The following is a 16,689-nucleotide window of genomic DNA, read 5'->3' as shown; positions in this document are numbered from 1 at the left end:
AATGTTCTAGAAATTTTATTTTAAATCAACATTTGAGTTTTATAATTGAAAGAATAAGATATTTTTATTCTGGTCAAGACCTTTAAAGATGTCATTTACACAAGTACAAAAGAAATAGGATGTGTCAAATTTTGAAACTCACTTAATGGGTCATTTTTATACCCCCCGCTTAAAAAGTTGGAGGGTATATAGTAATCGGTATGTCCGTCCGTCTGTCCATACGTCCAGCTGTCTGTTCGTCTGTCTGTTACGCTTTGGGGTACCCATCTCTTATCCGCAACTTCTCTTATACCACTAAGTGAAATTTAATGAAACTTCACAGAATCTTTATTACATATTGCCATTGTGTACCTCCTATTTTAATTTTTGATCCGACACGTATTTTGGGTTTCCCAGCCATAGCAAAACATGGACTTTACCATTATAACATTTGGGAGGCAGGGGGTATCATTTAGTGAGCTCATTGCTCACAATACCTCTAGTTTTTTGAAAGTTTCATATTTAACCAGAGTTTTGTTCATTAGGTTGCATTTCATGCAGTCATTATTTGGTTCTGTTTAAAGGCCGTTCAGCTTCTCCCTGAGTGAGAACCATTCCTCCATCACAGCTTACACGGGGTACGATGTGGAGGATTGCCAGGCCCTCCTTCACCTCCCCACAAAGGCCAGCAATGATTACTACAGTCTGGAGGACATAGTGGCCAATGGTCAGGCTCTTCATGGGGAACATATCAACATTCTGGCCATTCTTAAAAAGGTCAGTATACAATGGCAATCAATCAGACCAAATGTTACATCCACTTTGAATTTCACAACAGAAGTTTAATTGCCTTCATTAATTGTTTTATTAATGTGGTATGTATAAGAATTCATTTTATGACCCAGGTTGGGGAGGTGAAGGACATTACAACAAAAACAGGCAGACAGACTCAGAGATGTGAATTGACCCTGATGGATGAGGGCTTGTCAAGCTTTCCTTTTGTCATGTGAGTTCTCTTTCAAATCTATAATTCTCATTTATAGCTCACCTGAGCTGAAAACCAATTTCAGCTTAATTTCATACCCATATCATAATCATATCTGTGAGTAACTAGCAGTGGCGGATCCAGAAATTTTGAAAAGGGAGGCCAACCAGTTTGAGGTCAGGATATAGGGACCCACGGCCACACCAAAAAAACACTGATTTATTAAATATTGTGTATTTTTTTTTAGACATAAAAGGGGGGCCTGGGCCCCCCTCTAAATCTGCCAGTGACTAGTTTGTAAACTAAGGATATTTTTTGAAAAACAACTTCATTAGCAGCCACTTGCATATTTATATATTGACTTGTTGTTGTGATCACTGTAGATGGGACAAAGAGGCTGCCTCTACGGCTTCTACATGGACACCATATAACACAGGTAAGGATTAACAACAATAAATGTCAACTTCTCATAACTTCCAGGTACATGTAAATGTGCAATAAGAGAATATTACAGAGAGGTATTTAGCAAGTAGTCCAAGATACATGTATGTTTGGGTACAAGTATGGGTATCTCAGTTGTTGACAATGAAATCATATAACCTCTGTATTCCAGTGTTGTACGTGGCAGATGCCCGCATGTCCTTTGACAGCTACAGATCCTGTATGGTAGCTACCTCTGATTCTAGGACAGTCTTTACAGTTAACCCAGGTATCAACCATATCAAGGTTCTTTAATAATTCTGTCAGCTATACACTGTTTTGCATATTAGTATAAATTAGGGATGTCCCTACGTAGTTACCCGGTTAACCGGGTAATACAAGTACCATTGGTAATGTACGTCTAACTGAAGAAACTTGAATACTAAAATCGGTACTCGGTTACTCGGATGTATATTTTTGAATGTTTGAAAATTAAACTTATTCATTAATGCATTAAACAATCTGTTTTATAACTTAAAATGCTCCTTGCACTTGTACATGCAGTAATTAGGATTTCCCACGCCTCTAAATGACCGTAATTGCCCGTGACAGTGTTTATACAGTAATTATCGTGACCAAGCACCTGTTATCTGGCTTTTCTCACCTTTGGCTGTCTTCTACTTTATTTTTGGTTTGCTTTAATTATTTGTTTTCACTGAACATCGTTTAATGTCTAATTTGTTTAAATAAATTAAATAATTTTGTCAATTCTCCGAGAAGCCGTAAATGATATTACACGTGCGATTGTTGATTGGTTGTGTTTGATTACATGCCAAAACAAATGGTTGAAGGCAAAGGCTTTAAAATACCGATTTCCCGGACGTCAAACGCAACAAAGTTACATTACATTTACGAAGTAGATCTTTTTTTTTTTTTTTTACAAAAACACTGTGAACCTCTTATAATTTTATTTCTTGTGTTTATATGATATTTAAATTGAACTTCAAAAAAATGTTATTTTAATTTCGTCGTAACAAGTGCTCATCATTCTGACAACAGAAATACAGTTAGGGGTAAACCTCCAATCAGAGCATGTGGTTTTATTTCTACAAGAGTTTACAATGTTTTACAGTCATCAATTGACTTGTTCATATTTATTTACATGTACACTTTTACCGAAGTTACACATTGTACTCGATCTTTAAAAAACGTCCGAGTAACCGAGTACTAAAAATTGACCGATTTGACATCCCTAGTATAAATCATCAAATTGCAGTTGCCCTACAGTAGTTACAAGGTTTGTCCATTTGTCTAGACTTGTTAATACAAGTACCATTGGTACATGTACTTCTAATTGAAGAAACTTGAAAAACTATCTATCCAAAAAATTGTGCATGTCTATGGGATTTTATGAAGTAAAATTATACATGTATATTTGGGTGTTACATGTTATGAAAATGAGTATTATACATGTACATAAGGGCTCTGCATTATTGTGTCAGATTGTTTTAAGTCCAAATAAAACAGTGGTATTAATTTCTGTTTGTAGACACCCAGGAGGCCCACAGTCTGTATCAGTACGCTCAGAGCTGTGACATCACAGAGGAACCAGATGATACTAGGGCTGATCCACCCTGTATGTATACAGCAAATTATTGTACTTAAAGGCACTCATGATTTTATCATGTATATAAACACTTCTTAAAAGATTACTAATCATTTGGCAAAATTAATAAATCAACTTGCTAATATTAATTATGAATTGGAGGCACCAATTGCGAAGCTCAAACATTGATTTCATGTTTCTTTTTTGGGGGGAGGGGGGGGGGCTGATTTCTTAAGGTTCATTGATACTCTTATAAGACTCTAAGTGGGATAATCTTTATGAACATTTTCAAGTTAAAATGTTCTTTCCTTTCACCAATATAATGTGCTGCAAGCTATGCTGAAATTATTTACATTTTATTAGGTCACCTGAGTAACTCAGGTGACCTATTGCTATCCGTTTTCGTCCGTCGTCGTGCGTCGTGTGTCGTGCGTTGTGTGTCGTGCGTTGTGTGTTAACATTTGAACATTTTCAGCTTCTTCTCTGAAACCACTGAACCAATTTCAACCAAATTTGGTATACAGCATCTATGGGTGGAGGGGAACAAAAATTTTGAATTTCATGGTCCCCGCCCCCCTGGGGCCTGAGGGGTGGGGCCAAAACCACTAAAATTATTGCAATTTTTAAAAATCTTCTTCTTTACTCATGGACATCAAGCAGGCAAACTGTTGGCATGAACTGTAATGAGCATTGAGTCCTCTACCAAAATTGTGAAATTCATGGCCCCAGGGTCAGGGGTTCTGTGCTAGGTGCGGGGCTCTATAGATTATATAGTGAAAATGCATTATTTCTTTGAAAATCTTCTTCTCTGCTCCTGGGTATTAAATATACTAATTAAGCACATAGTTATGATGAAAAAGTGCCTCTTCCAGATTTGTGAATTTTATGCCCCAGGGTCAGGGGTTCTGGTGTTAGGGCGGGGCTCTATAGATTATATAGTGAAAATGCATTATTTCTTTGAAAATCTTCTTCTCTGCTCCTGGGTATTAAATAAACTAACTAAGTACATAGTTATGATAAGCAAGAGTGCCTCCTACAAAATTGTGAATTTTATGGCCCCAGGGTCAGGGGTTCTGGTGTTAGGGCAGGGCTCTATTGTTTATATAGTGAAAATGCATTTATTCTTTGAAAATCTTCTTCTCTGCTTCTGGGTATTAAATAAACTAACTATGCACATAGTTATGATGACCAAGAGTGCCTCTTCCAAAAATTGTGAATTTTATGGCCCCAGGGTCAGGGGTTCTGGTGTTAGGGCGGGGCTATATTGATTATATAGTGAAAATGCATTTATTCTTTGAAAATCTTCTTCTCTACTTCTGTGTATTAAATAAACTAACTAAGTACATACTAGGTATGATAAGCAAGAGTGCCTCCTACAAAATTGTGAATTTTAAGGCCCCAGGGTTAGGGGTTCTGGTGTTAGGGCGGGGCTCTATTGATTATACAGTGAAAATGCATTAATTCTTTGAAAATCTTCTTCTCTGCTTTTGTGTATTAAATAAACTAACTAAGTACATAGTTATGATGAGCAAGAGTGCCTCTTCCAAAATTGTGAAATTTATGGCCCCAGGGTTAGGGGTTCTGGTGTTAGGGCGGGGCTCTATTGATTATATAGTAAAAATGCATTAATTCTTTTGAAATATTTTCCTTTGCTTCTGGGTTTTATGTCAATGATCCAAGTATATATATATTTATGATGAAGAAAGGTGCATCTAGCAAAGTGGTTTTTTTATGCCCCCAGGGTCAGAGGGGGAAAGGGGGGGGGTTATATAGTCTGAAAAATAAATTAATGCTTTGAAATCTGCTCTTTGGTATTAATCAACCATTTTATGATAAAATTTGCAAAATTTTGAAAAACATGTGGCCCATGGGTCAGTGGTTCCTTTAGGGTGAGGTGCACAACTGGGTATAAAGTGGAAGTGCATTTTCTTTTTGTTACTCTGATCTACCTCTGGGTATAAAGTAAATTGAGTAAGCATGCTAAGTTAATAATTATGATAAGCAATGGTGCCTCTTTCAAAATTGTAAATTGTGAATTTCATGGCCTCTGGTTTAAATCACGAACCTTGCAAATTTAATTGTTTGAAAGTTGTTACACAATACTCAGGTGACCTATAAGGCCCATGGGCCTCTTGTTATAAAATAAAATTCTTTTGGAAAATCATCAATTTTATATGACTGAAGAAAGTGATTATAATCTAAGTGACTCAGGATTGTCCCTAAGAATTGAAATAGAAGGGAGTGATAGGAAAGTAGAGGGGATCTGCGGTTCCTCTCCTAAATGGGATTTTAGGAGGAATACCAAAATAACCAGGAAAGCTCATTATAAGATGGGAAATTACCCAGCCCCCGGGTCTTAGGAACAAACCTTGATGACTGGTCTTAAATCTTCTGAGCTAATAAGCTGACTTAAAGTGAAAGGAATACTTTAATTTGCAGTGGAGAAGATAACAGACAAGTTTACTGTATCTGATGTGAAGAGTGTGATGTCTGACTTACAGAGCCAGTGGAAACCTACTGTGTACGGTGTAAGCTGTCTTTTCCTGTCCCAGTTCAACACAGACAAAGAGGACCCTAACTCAGTCATAACCTACAGATGGTATATCTATTGAATTTATACTTCACTGATTCAAAGTCTTTAAGAATTTCAACAATTATTGTTATCCTCCAAAATAATAAAGTCCATCTGATTGGTTTCGAGCATGTCACATGCAAGGAGACAATTTGTGATGTCTTCCTCACATGCTGAATGACAACTGAAATTGCTGCCCTCAGATGGCAACGAAATAGTGCAAGGTGACAATTTATTGTCTCCCTTTGGATGCAAAAATACTGTTGTTATCTTTGACATCACTGTTAGAATTTAATGCTTACCAACCCCCATTTATAGTTTGACATACACATGTACATCAATTTGAAAGTATGGAATCAGAGCAGTGGGTCACTGGGCCAAAAAAGATTTAAAACTTTACATTACATAGTGTAGATTGATGCAAATTTGTTCAAATCAGGAATCCCCAGAGGTAGGACAGGGCCATATTAGACAATTTAAGTTCTACTTGATAGGAAAAATCTTCTTCTCAAGAGGAGCAAAGGCATCCATGATTAGTAATATCTACCTGGTATATGAAAGCATCCTTTATCTATCAGAATAAAGGGATATTCACAGGAAATATCAAGAAAGCTTGGGCATAAATTTGTGCAAATTGAAGAGCCCCTGGTGGGAAGAAGATCTGTCAAGTTCTTGCAAATCTAGTGGATTGAATATTTTTTTTACAAAGAATTAAGATACATGTACATGTATACATATCATACCCTCGCAGAGTTTTTCCTAAGAACCGGGTACCGGTCATATTGACCGCTTCACTTTGAAATAAAAATTTGTAACAAGGTTCACAGAGCTTCTGTTCATAAACCTCAGTCCCTAGCCTGTTACAACTGATCTCTAACCCTTTACTTTGAAATAAAGGGGAAACACTGCTCTCAGAGCATATAATAGATATCTTTTTTTCCTTTCAGTAAGAAATGTAAGCATCCTATAACAGAGGCAAATGGCTACATATGTTCTAATGTTGAGTGTTGTAACAGTGCCCTGAACTTGTTTGATATAAGCAATGCCCCTGTACTTGGAGAAGCTGACTTGGAGTATAGGATCCCTGTCTGTCTGTCTGACCACACTGGTACCCTGGAGATGTGTTATTTGTACGGCAATGTAGCAGAGCACCTCATAGGGGTCAAGGTAACTATATACATATATGTACCTGTCTCTCTGTCTGACCACACAGGTACACTGGACATGTGTTACCTGTACTGAAATGTAGCAGAACACCTCATAGGTGTCAAGGTAACTAGTTATATATATATGTACCTGTCTGTCTGTCTGACCACACAGGTACACTGGACATGTGTTACGTGTACGGAAATGTAGCAGAACACCTCATAGGGGTCAAGGTAACTATATATATATATGTACCGGTCTCTCTGTCTGACCACACAGGTACACTGGACATGTGTTACCTGTACGGAAATGTAGCAGAACACCTCATAGGGGTCAAGGTAACTATATATATATATATGTACCTGTCTCTCTGTCTGACCACACAGGTACACTGGAAATGTGTTACCTGTACGGAAATGTAGCAGAACACCTCATAGGGGTCAAGGTAACTAGTTATATATATATGTACCTGTCTGTCTGTCTGACCACACAGGTAAACTGGAGATGTGTTACGTGTACGGCAATGTGGCAGAACACCTCATAGGGGTCGAGGTAACTAGTTATATATATATGTACCGGTCTCTCTGTCTGACCACACAGGTACCCTGGACATGTGTTACCTGTACTGAAATGTAGCAGAACACCTCATAGGGGTCAAGGTAACTAGTTATATATATATGTACCTGTCTCTCTGTCTGACCACACAGGTACACTGGACATGTGTTACCTGTACTGAAATGTAGCAGAACACCTCATAGGGGTCAAGGTAACTATATATATATATATGTACCTGTCTCTCTGTCTGACCACACAGGTACACTGGACATGTGTTACCTGTACTGAAATGTAGCAGAACACCTCATAGGGGTCAAGGTAACTAGTTATGACATTCATTTTTGTGTTGTAGGTGGAGAATTACCTCAAATTAGATTTGGAAAACAAGACAAAGGTCAAGTGGAGGTTTCTTTTAGAAAGATGTAAAGTCTACTTTAAGGTTAGTATGTTCAACGTGAGAGTTGTACAAAAACAGCAGCCTAGGCTTAAAAAAATTAATTGATTTGAATTTTATGACTATCCATCCATCTGTTTATTTTTTTTTTTCCATATCCAACAAAATCTCAGTTTCTTACATCAAATTTTTTCATTCACAAAGTTCCAGGGACCCAAAATTCTTTTAGTATTGATTAATGGAAGTAAAACTCTCCAAGTGTATAAATCCCAACCCCAGTTTATCCTTTTTCATCATGCTTTAATTTAAAACTCCTGTCTTGGAAAGTATATCATTGCAAATTATCATTTTTCCATGAGATGCTGTGCTTATACTTTGGTGGACTGAGGCACTACAAATAAAGTATTATTCCACTTAGCCCAGTCCATCAGTGTTTTAAAGTTTGTGTATTTTCTTACACAGGTATACAGAAGCAGTAAGGATGGAGGAAAGGCTGTTTTACAGATCATGTCCTGTTCTTTAGCACATCCTGAGGACATCTACAACTTGGCATAAATAACAAGCATCTGACATCATGTGTTGTCACAGAAGCTGATCATCAGAAGACTTGATTCATTCTGCAATAGAAGCTGTACACTCAACCATAAAACACAAGAGTTAAAACACAATACATGCTGCGCAGAATCCAGGTTGTGGACACTAGCTGTGATATGTTTCACAGAACACTTAAATGTGGTATTTAATGTGGGGGGACAGGATCCAATGTTTTTTTTCGTAATGACTTGAGAGTTTAGGAGGTACAAAGTTTGTTACTATTTTCTTGTTTTGTATCAGTAACAACAGAACTCGTCTCATTATTATATACACTGTATTATGTACATGACTGTACATCTCTTTTATGTACAATATTTTAAAAGGACTGTTTCCACATTATATTGATACTCTGTTTAAATGTCTTTTTATTGCTCAGGAAGCAGCTGAACTGTAGTTCAACAAATTCTTTTATCTAAATGTATACCTACATTCATAATTGTTGTGAGGCTATAATCTTCACCAAAAAACAATAGGTAAAAAAAGCAAAATTGTGATATTTCTTTTTCTTTTATTTGATATTCTTAATATGTGATCACAAATTAAAAAGATAACCAGAATTAATCCTAACAAAGCATTAAAAGCAGGAAGCTGTTTCATGGTGTCTGTTCTCCTTAATATCACTTTAATCATATCAAAATACTTTGTTAAGTACAAACAACTGTTAGATATAAATCCATATTTGAGAACTCATAACTTGTCCATGAAGTGAGGCTGTCCATCTTTCTCGCGGCGTCTTGTTAACACTTCACAGCCAATGTCTGTAACTAACAGTGTATGTTCAAACTGAGCAGATCTTTTCCCGTCCAGAGTGACAGCTGTCCAGTTATCAGGCCACATCTCATCACGCCAAGTACCTAAATAATTGTATGTAAACATTAAACAAGTACCTAAATAATTGTATGTAAACATCAAACAAGTACCTAAATAATAGTACATGTATCAAAACATTAAACAAGTACCTAAATAATAGTATCAAAACATTAAACAAGTACCTAAACTAGAGGTACTGCAAGCAATGAGTTCACTAAATGATACCCCTCCTCATCTCCCATATGATTATAATAGCAAAGTCCATGTTTTCCTCTGGGAGACCCAAAATATGTGTTGGATCAGGGCACAATGGTATTATGTAATAAAGTATTTGAAAATGTTAAATTAATTTAGTTGCATACATAGGAGGAGTTGCAGATAAGAGATTGGTACCTTGCCATATTATAGAGAGAATGGCTGTGTTCATGTTTTTCTCTGTAGAACCAAAATATGTGTCAGATCAGAAAGTAAAATAGGAGGTGCACAATAGCATTAAGTACCAAAGATTCTGTGAATGTCTCATTAAAGATAAATGAAAGTTTTATTAACCCCCTCCCCTCCCTCAAATTGGTGGGTGAGGGGATGGGATCAGAGAGAAAATGAGTATGATAATATAAGTACCTTCTGATATCATTGGTTCTATGGTGAATGAATGTCCAGGTTTCATCACTCCAATAGCCTTGTTTTCTGAAAACGAGACACAAAGCAGAATAATAGAAACTATAGGTACTTGTAAATGACCCTTATTAGTATGGTAATACAGAAATTCCAGAAACAAAGCGTGGAAACTTACTGCCATAATGAGGGACACTGGGGGCTGTATGGAATAATCTGTCAAATATAAACCATGTTAATATGAAGAAATGATTATAAAAATGTAAATCAACTACAGTAATACATGTTTATACTGGTCAAAGCTGTCTGTACCGATGGTACTTACTGATGAATGCCGTGACCGCAGTAGCTCCTAACAACAGAAAAACCATGAGCCTGGGCATGCTTCTGGATAATGTTTCCCATCTCTCTGTACCGAACACCGGGCTTGACTAAAACAGAATTTAAAAGTTCACACAGAAGGTATATAGTTACGTTTGTCAATTGGACCAACTTTTAGTTTTGCAAAAATCTGCTGTCTTACATTGTTATTCTTTTTAAAAAATTCATCAATTCAATCATATGTACCTTCTGCTATAGCCATAGCTAAACATTCATGAGTCGTTTTCACCAGTTTTTTACTTTTTTCATCTACATTTCCAACAAAGAAAGTTTCATTAAGATCTCCATGGCACCCTCTATGGTATACAGTAATGTCAACTGAAATCAAAAAAATACATGCACATACACTTATTATACTTTCAATTTGAACATACATGTAAAACATCCATCTTCAAAAGTAAAAATTAGTGTTTGTGTATTTATACTGGTACAAAGTACATGTATTTCCTTAGGATGAATTTAGCTAATGTAATAAGTACAATGAATGTTTTATTGTGTAGACAAGTGCAGAGTTAATGTATGTGTTAATTTATATCCCACCATTCATAATATCACCGTCTTCTAACGGCCGCATGTCTGGTATACCATGACAAATAACTTCATTTACTGACCTGAAAAACATAAACATCAGATAATAATAACGAACAAGCACTTATAATCTTGTATTTATTTAAAGAAATAACTTAAAGCAAGATTAAATTCATTTGTTTTTCCTGTATTCTGCTTCAGGTATGATGTATCATGTTTAAACAATAAGACTGAATACTTACGTACAACATGACTTGGGGAAGCAGTAGTAATTTAGTGGAGATGGGTAGCACTGTCTGTCAATACAGGCCTAGAAAAGTCAACATTTGTACATTTGTTTTTATCCTATTAAATTGCATAACTCTACTTCAAGTAGAACAATACTGATAAACATCATTACCAATTCTTTTATTGAAAACTAAGGGAAATCAAGATCTCAATATTTCTACTTAATTAAAACTTATTTTTAAAAAGCTCAACTCCTTTGTTGTGCAAAGATGATGATAAATTATGTACCTCGTGAACAATTCTGTCTATTTCCTCTGTAGTAACACCCACTGCTGTGGCATCAGCTGCTATATCTAACACTTCTCTTCCTAACTGTAAATACACATTGAAAATATTGTTTGATATGCTAAGTCACTCTATTGCACTGGCTTAGGCTGTAATATTACAGATAAGCAGTTGTGAGATTGAAAATTGTGGACATAAAGGAGATGGGTGAACATGACGAGAGATAAGCCCATAGTGCAACAAACATGAAGGTGAAAAATTAAATCTCAATTTTGTCAAAATTTTCCTTAATATTTCATCTAACATTAAAGTATACTTTGTGTAAAATCTCTACAACTTGCACAAATCTCATGAAAATTGAAGTTATTTGCCTATGAAATATTATACACACACAAAAGAGGACAAAACGAGTCATTTTTTCACACTATAACTATTTTTCTTTATGAGTGGGTCTTCTCTCCATTTTTTTTGAAAGCTTACATAAAAACATACATATTTTGGTTTCCAAAATTATGGAGCAATGACCCACTATACCTGAAAAATATAAGTTTATGACATAACTTTCGTATCTTTTCGAGAAATACTTGAAGTCCCTTAAGTCAATGGTCATATCACAAACATGATTTAAATGCCACACTTCATCAGGACTTGTGTAGCGTAGTGGTTAGCGTGCCAGTCTCAATAGAGAATGCAATTCAGGATTTTTATTGCCAGGGTTCGAACCCAATGGATACCACATTATTTTTCTTAATAAAAGAGTAAATTTTAACGAAAATTTTTTCTCAAAACTCTTTGTTTATCATGATTTTACAAAATTCAATAATGAGAACTTTACTCTAAATACTAAAATCACAATTTGAAAATGATTTTTATATATCTGAAGCTTGTGGGTTTTTTGCACGTTAAGTTCACCCATCTCCTTTTAACAACCTGGAGAAGCTATGTCAGTTTAAGTCAGTATTAAGGTGTATCTACCTATTAAAAGGGACCTCCAAGTAGTACCTCTGAGTAGATACTGACCTTACAGACGACCTTCAAGTCCTCCTGACCTCTGAGTAGATACTGACCTTACAGGTGACTCTCCTGACCTCTGAGTAGATACTGACCTTACAGATGACTCTCCTGACCTCTGAGTAGATACTGACCTTACAGGTGACCTTCAAGTCCTCCTGACCTTTGAGTAGATACTGACCTTACAGGTGACCTTTAAGTCCTCCTGACCTCTGAGTAGATACTGACCTTACATGTGACCTTCAAGTCCTCCTAACCTCTGAGTAGATACTGACCTTACAGGTGACTCTCCTGATCCCTGAGTAGACACTGACCTTACAGGTGACCTTCAAGTTCTCCTGACCTCTGAGTAGACACTGACCTTACAGGCGACCTTGAAGTCCTCCTGACCTCTGTGAGTAGATACTGACCTTACAGGTGACTCTCCTGACCTCTGAGTAGACAATGACCTTACAGGCGACCTTGAAGTCCTCCTGACCTCTGTGTTCAATACTGACCTTATAGGCGACTCTCCTCACCTCTGAGTAGATACTGACCTTACAGGCGACTCTCTTGACCTTTAAGTAGATACTGACCTTACAGGTGACTCTCCTGACCCCTGTGTTCGATACTAACCTTACAGGCAACTCTCCTGACCTCTGAGTAGATACTGACGTTACAGGTGACTCTCTTGACCTCTGAGTAGAAACTGACCTTACAGGCAACTCTTATGACCTGAATAGATACTGACCTTACAGGCGACCTTCAAGTCCTCCTGACCTCTGAGTAGATACTGACCTTACAGGTGACTCTAAGGTCTTCCTGTTCTTCGTCTGACAGAATCTTTATGTTTGTAGACCCTCTCATCTGCCTCTCACTGATGGGTATACCTAACACACATAAGAAATAGAATTGTCATACACTTAACTCATATTAATTTTGTTTTAAAACATCTTATACATGTATTATATTTTTGGACTCACCTTCTGGATGTTCTGCATAGTCAGGTCTGGGTATTGTGTCAGGAACCATACGTTTGGGTGTCTACAAAATTTCACATATTTTTTATTAAAGCAGAGATAATATCAAATGAAACGTACACTACTGGTACTTAATTATTATACAACATTAAGAGTTCAGACTCTTTTTTTTTCTGTTTGTAAATGTACATTATTACATGTACCGTGCTGGCTGAGTACCCCCATAAACTTACTACTCTGTGTGGTCTGAGTACACCTGTAAACTTAAATCCAGGCCAAGGGTTGTATTCACCACTGTTCTTTGCAGATTCATCTTCTACAGATACATATCAATAAATCAGTCATGATATTATCAAAAAGATTATCAAATAAACTAGGAGAAAGATTTTATAATAATATTTTGATAATGATAATTATAAAGATATTAACAGTGATCGTAACAAGCAGCACAAAGCACTACTCAAATTCCAGCCTTAACAAAAACATCTGGGCAAAGAGAAACTTCAGATTTATACATTGATCCTTTAGAAAATTTCTGCAGTGACTTTTGGACCCACAAATCCTCACTTGTTTAAGCTACATTCTTGTGAGAATAACGTAAAAAAAAAATATATATTAACTCGCTTTGATTTAATGGATAGTGCAGTTAAATCATAAATAAAATGTTCTTGGACTTTATTAAAGTCTGCCTTTCACTGATTGGTATGCAACTTAAACACAGATGTCATGTGACGTCAGACTCATATGCACTAAAATTTTGTTTTAAAACATCTTATACATTATTATCTGCACTCGCCCTAACAGTATAGCACCGTCAACATATTACGATATTCTTGGTACATACGTTTGGGCACCTATTTTCGAAATCCTATTTCGATAGGCTACTTTTTTATTAAAGCAGAGATAATATCAAATAAAACGTACACTAACGTATTAATTAAGCCAACAAGATTGAAAAATATGCCATTCAGAGAGGTAAGATTCTATTTTTCTGTTGTGTAAATTTCGCCCTTTATTACATGTATGCAAAAAAATCCCACCCATAAACTTACTACTTGTGTGGTCTGAAAACGACATCTGATCAACCTATGTTGTCGTCTGTTGGCCAAGCTCTGTGTTATGGTCAAGAATACATAAGCCTTCTTTGGCAGACTTCATCTTAAAAAAATAAAGTAAATGGAAGCATGATATTTTATCAAAAAGATTATCAAATTTTACAGTTTTGTGTCCGATTTTATTGTTTGTTTCTTTGTATATTTTCCATAATGATAATTATAAAACTATTAACAGTGATAATGTTACCAAGCAGTAAAAAGCGCCACTTTCAAATTCCCTTGACAACTTTAAGAGAAACATCTGGGCAAAGAGAAACTTCCTCTGTTTACCCAGGAACAAATTTTACATAGTGGAGCATGTAAAGAAATTTTTACAGTATGATATACCCACAAATCCTCACTTGTTTAAGCGGTAGATCTTGGTATAAGGGAAAAGGGGAAAAAAAAATAATATCAACTGGTATTGATTTAATGGATAGTGCAGATAAAACATAAATAAAATGTTCTTGGCTTCAATTTGGTATGCAACTTAAATATGTCATGTGAAGTACTTTGAAGAGTTGAAAACCATCATTAACAGGTATGGACTAGAGATAAGCCTCAACTTATATTCAATGTTGATGAAAAGGGAATAAATACTGTGGGTCAACATATTACAACATTGTTGCAGCAAATATAGCACAATAAAATTAAACAATTACTGTTATTGGGTTGATTTCATTTGTTTACACTTAATATAAAAAAAACAGACTTGCTCAATTAACTTGTGAAGACTATAAAATAAAATTCACACTTAAATCCATACATATGATTTTGCAAATAAATTCGTCATTGGTTGAAACCGGGACACTTTTGCTTTTTTGTCACAATTTTCTTTCATTAATCCAGAACCCTTTAAAGCATTCTGTTTGTCTGAAATATACATTTATCCAATATATACTGTTTTGGTCCAAATCTGTCCACTATATAAACATTTAGAGAGAAAATTCGTGGGCTTAACTCTTTATGCGACAGAGCGTCGGTCGATCAGTGACAAGGTATGATGTGTGCAGGCTTGCGTGCAAATCACACTGCCCTTAATAAGAATTTATCTATTCCGGTACATAAATCCATCAACAATCACCTGAAAATAGCACTTTGCTTTTCATGTATATAAATGCAACAAACATAAGCAAAACTAAAATGACAGCTATTTTATTACCACTGATGAAAACGTTTTCTACAGTTTTTGAAAGCTTTTTCAACATGTGTACATGGAAAACGAGGTACTCTTAGCGTAGAGAAGGCAAAAAAACCAAGGAGAAATCTTAGTTCAATAATTGCAGGGAAAGCCATAACAGAAAATAATGTATTTGATAAAATTTTCCTTTATACAATGAAAAGTTAGAACACTCAACCAAAGAAAATGTGTAAATATGGGGAAAAAATCAAAGCAAAATCCATGAACAAATTGCTCCTTCAAACATATAGCAGGCTTTTTCAAATACTTCCTCTTGTCCATCACTTGATTTGTCAGACAAGGAATCATTAGCTGTTTATTAGTGTTTTACGATAAGTAGCCTGAACAGTTAAAGTCAAACCGTACAATGTTTTTGATCAAAATGTGGAAATTAACTGTCTTACTGTGTAAAGGAAAAAGTAATCAGAAGAGACACACAAATCAAATGCCCTCATTGTGTTTGACCTGATTTAATTGATCTCAATCACTGAACTTTTTAATCATAAAATTGAAAAAAAAATGTTTTAATGTTATTGTTAATTGTAATATTTGTTGTTAAGATTGTTGTTAAGATTATTAAGATTGTTGTTAAGATTGTTAAAAAAAAAAAAAAAATTCAAAAAAAATAAAAGAAATTTAACAAACCCACACATATTTATTTCATTCTAATTCGATGTTTTTATGCCAATTAATTCGATACTTGCTATCCGCCATGCAAAACGATTTACACCTTGAAATCATTTTTCAAAACAAATTAAGTAAGAATATATCAGTTTTATTGCAATAATTTAATAATTTAGGTGGAAAAACATTGCAATTGTTTGTGACTAAAGGTATATATAAATAATAGGATATATCACAATAAAATTATTTTTCTTTTGATTTCATTTGTTTACACTTAATATCAAAATAACAGACTTGCTCAATTAACTTGTGAAGACTATAAAATAAAACTCACACATAAAATCCATACATATAATTTTGCAAATAAATTCGTCATTTGTTGCAGAATTTACACTTACTTGCTTTTTTGTGAATTTTCTTATGATCATTCCAGAACCCTTTAAAGCATTCCTGAAATATACATTTATCTATTGAAATGTTACGTGACTTCTAAACTCATAAGATATGATGTATTTGATGTTCTTTCTTTTTCAGAGGAAATACGGGTTGAGGCAAGTTTGTGCTCTTACGGTAACAAACCTGTGAACAGAAAAATGACCCGGGAATAGAAAGTTTTATACACGTTGGACACTGTAGTTTGGCATCCTTATCACAGCCAGGAGTCTCGCAAGAACGCTGAATAACTTCTCCGTTTCCTGCCATCGCATTTGAGACTTATTTGAC

General features: G+C 35.4%; 2 protein-coding genes across 5 annotated transcripts in view; one reads left to right on the top strand and one right to left on the bottom strand.

Moving 5' to 3' along the window:
* The window catches only part of LOC134247825 (meiosis-specific with OB domain-containing protein-like), an 11,633-nt gene extending 2,786 nt beyond the window's left edge, over nucleotides 1-8,847 (top strand). For 3 of the 4 annotated variants that reach the window (XM_062730224.1, XM_062730226.1, XM_062730223.1), the window contains 9 exons: nucleotides 564-756; nucleotides 885-985; nucleotides 1,348-1,400; nucleotides 1,578-1,673; nucleotides 2,934-3,020; nucleotides 5,430-5,589; nucleotides 6,510-6,729; nucleotides 7,616-7,702; nucleotides 8,120-8,847. In XM_062730224.1, coding sequence (XP_062586208.1) covers nucleotides 564-756; nucleotides 885-985; nucleotides 1,348-1,400; nucleotides 1,578-1,673; nucleotides 2,934-3,020; nucleotides 5,430-5,589; nucleotides 6,510-6,729; nucleotides 7,616-7,702; nucleotides 8,120-8,212 — 1,090 coding nt within the window. In that variant the 3' untranslated portion in view covers nucleotides 8,213-8,847. Of the gene's footprint in view, nucleotides 1-563; nucleotides 757-884; nucleotides 986-1,347; nucleotides 1,401-1,577; nucleotides 1,674-2,933; nucleotides 3,021-5,429; nucleotides 5,590-6,509; nucleotides 6,730-7,094; nucleotides 7,154-7,615; nucleotides 7,703-8,119 lie in introns of all 4 variants that reach the window. The other variant, XM_062730225.1, reaches the window with a different exon arrangement.
* On the bottom strand, nucleotides 8,748-16,689 carry LOC134247826 (methionine aminopeptidase 1-like). Its single transcript, XM_062730227.1, has 13 exons — nucleotides 16,546-16,689; nucleotides 16,365-16,416; nucleotides 13,302-13,384; nucleotides 13,072-13,132; nucleotides 12,887-12,978; nucleotides 11,102-11,185; nucleotides 10,828-10,895; nucleotides 10,598-10,668; nucleotides 10,244-10,375; nucleotides 10,002-10,107; nucleotides 9,855-9,892; nucleotides 9,683-9,748; nucleotides 8,748-9,105 (listed from the first exon to the last, which is right to left on the bottom strand). Exons 1-13 carry the CDS (start codon nucleotides 16,666-16,668, stop codon nucleotides 8,939-8,941), a joined length of 1,143 nt encoding a protein of 380 aa, XP_062586211.1. The 5' UTR covers nucleotides 16,669-16,689; the 3' UTR covers nucleotides 8,748-8,938.

The sequence above is a fragment of the Saccostrea cucullata genome, unplaced genomic scaffold, assembly GCF_032062105.1.
Source record: "Saccostrea cucullata isolate Sc308-1 unplaced genomic scaffold, CSIRO_AGI_Scuc_v1 ctg295, whole genome shotgun sequence".
NCBI classification, from domain to species: Eukaryota; Metazoa; Mollusca; class Bivalvia; order Ostreida; family Ostreidae; genus Saccostrea; species Saccostrea cuccullata.
Note: the sequence above shows the minus strand (reverse complement) of the source record. Positions and strands in the feature narration are given on the sequence as shown.

What these genes read in the sequence shown, in the direction of transcription:
- LOC134247826 (XM_062730227.1), bottom strand. Translation starts at nt 16,668, where the DNA reads ATGGCAGGAAACGGAGAAGTTATTCAGCGTTCTTGCGAGACTCCTGGC. An exon ending in GGTCATTTTTCTGTTCACAG is followed by an intron (nt 16,417 to 16,545) that starts GTTTGTTACCGT and finishes TGTATATTTCAG; the next exon opens with GAATGCTTTAAAGGGTTCTG. An exon ending in CAGTGTCCCTCATTATGGCA is followed by an intron (nt 9,749 to 9,854) that starts GTAAGTTTCCAC and finishes TCTCGTTTTCAG; the next exon opens with AAAACAAGGCTATTGGAGTG.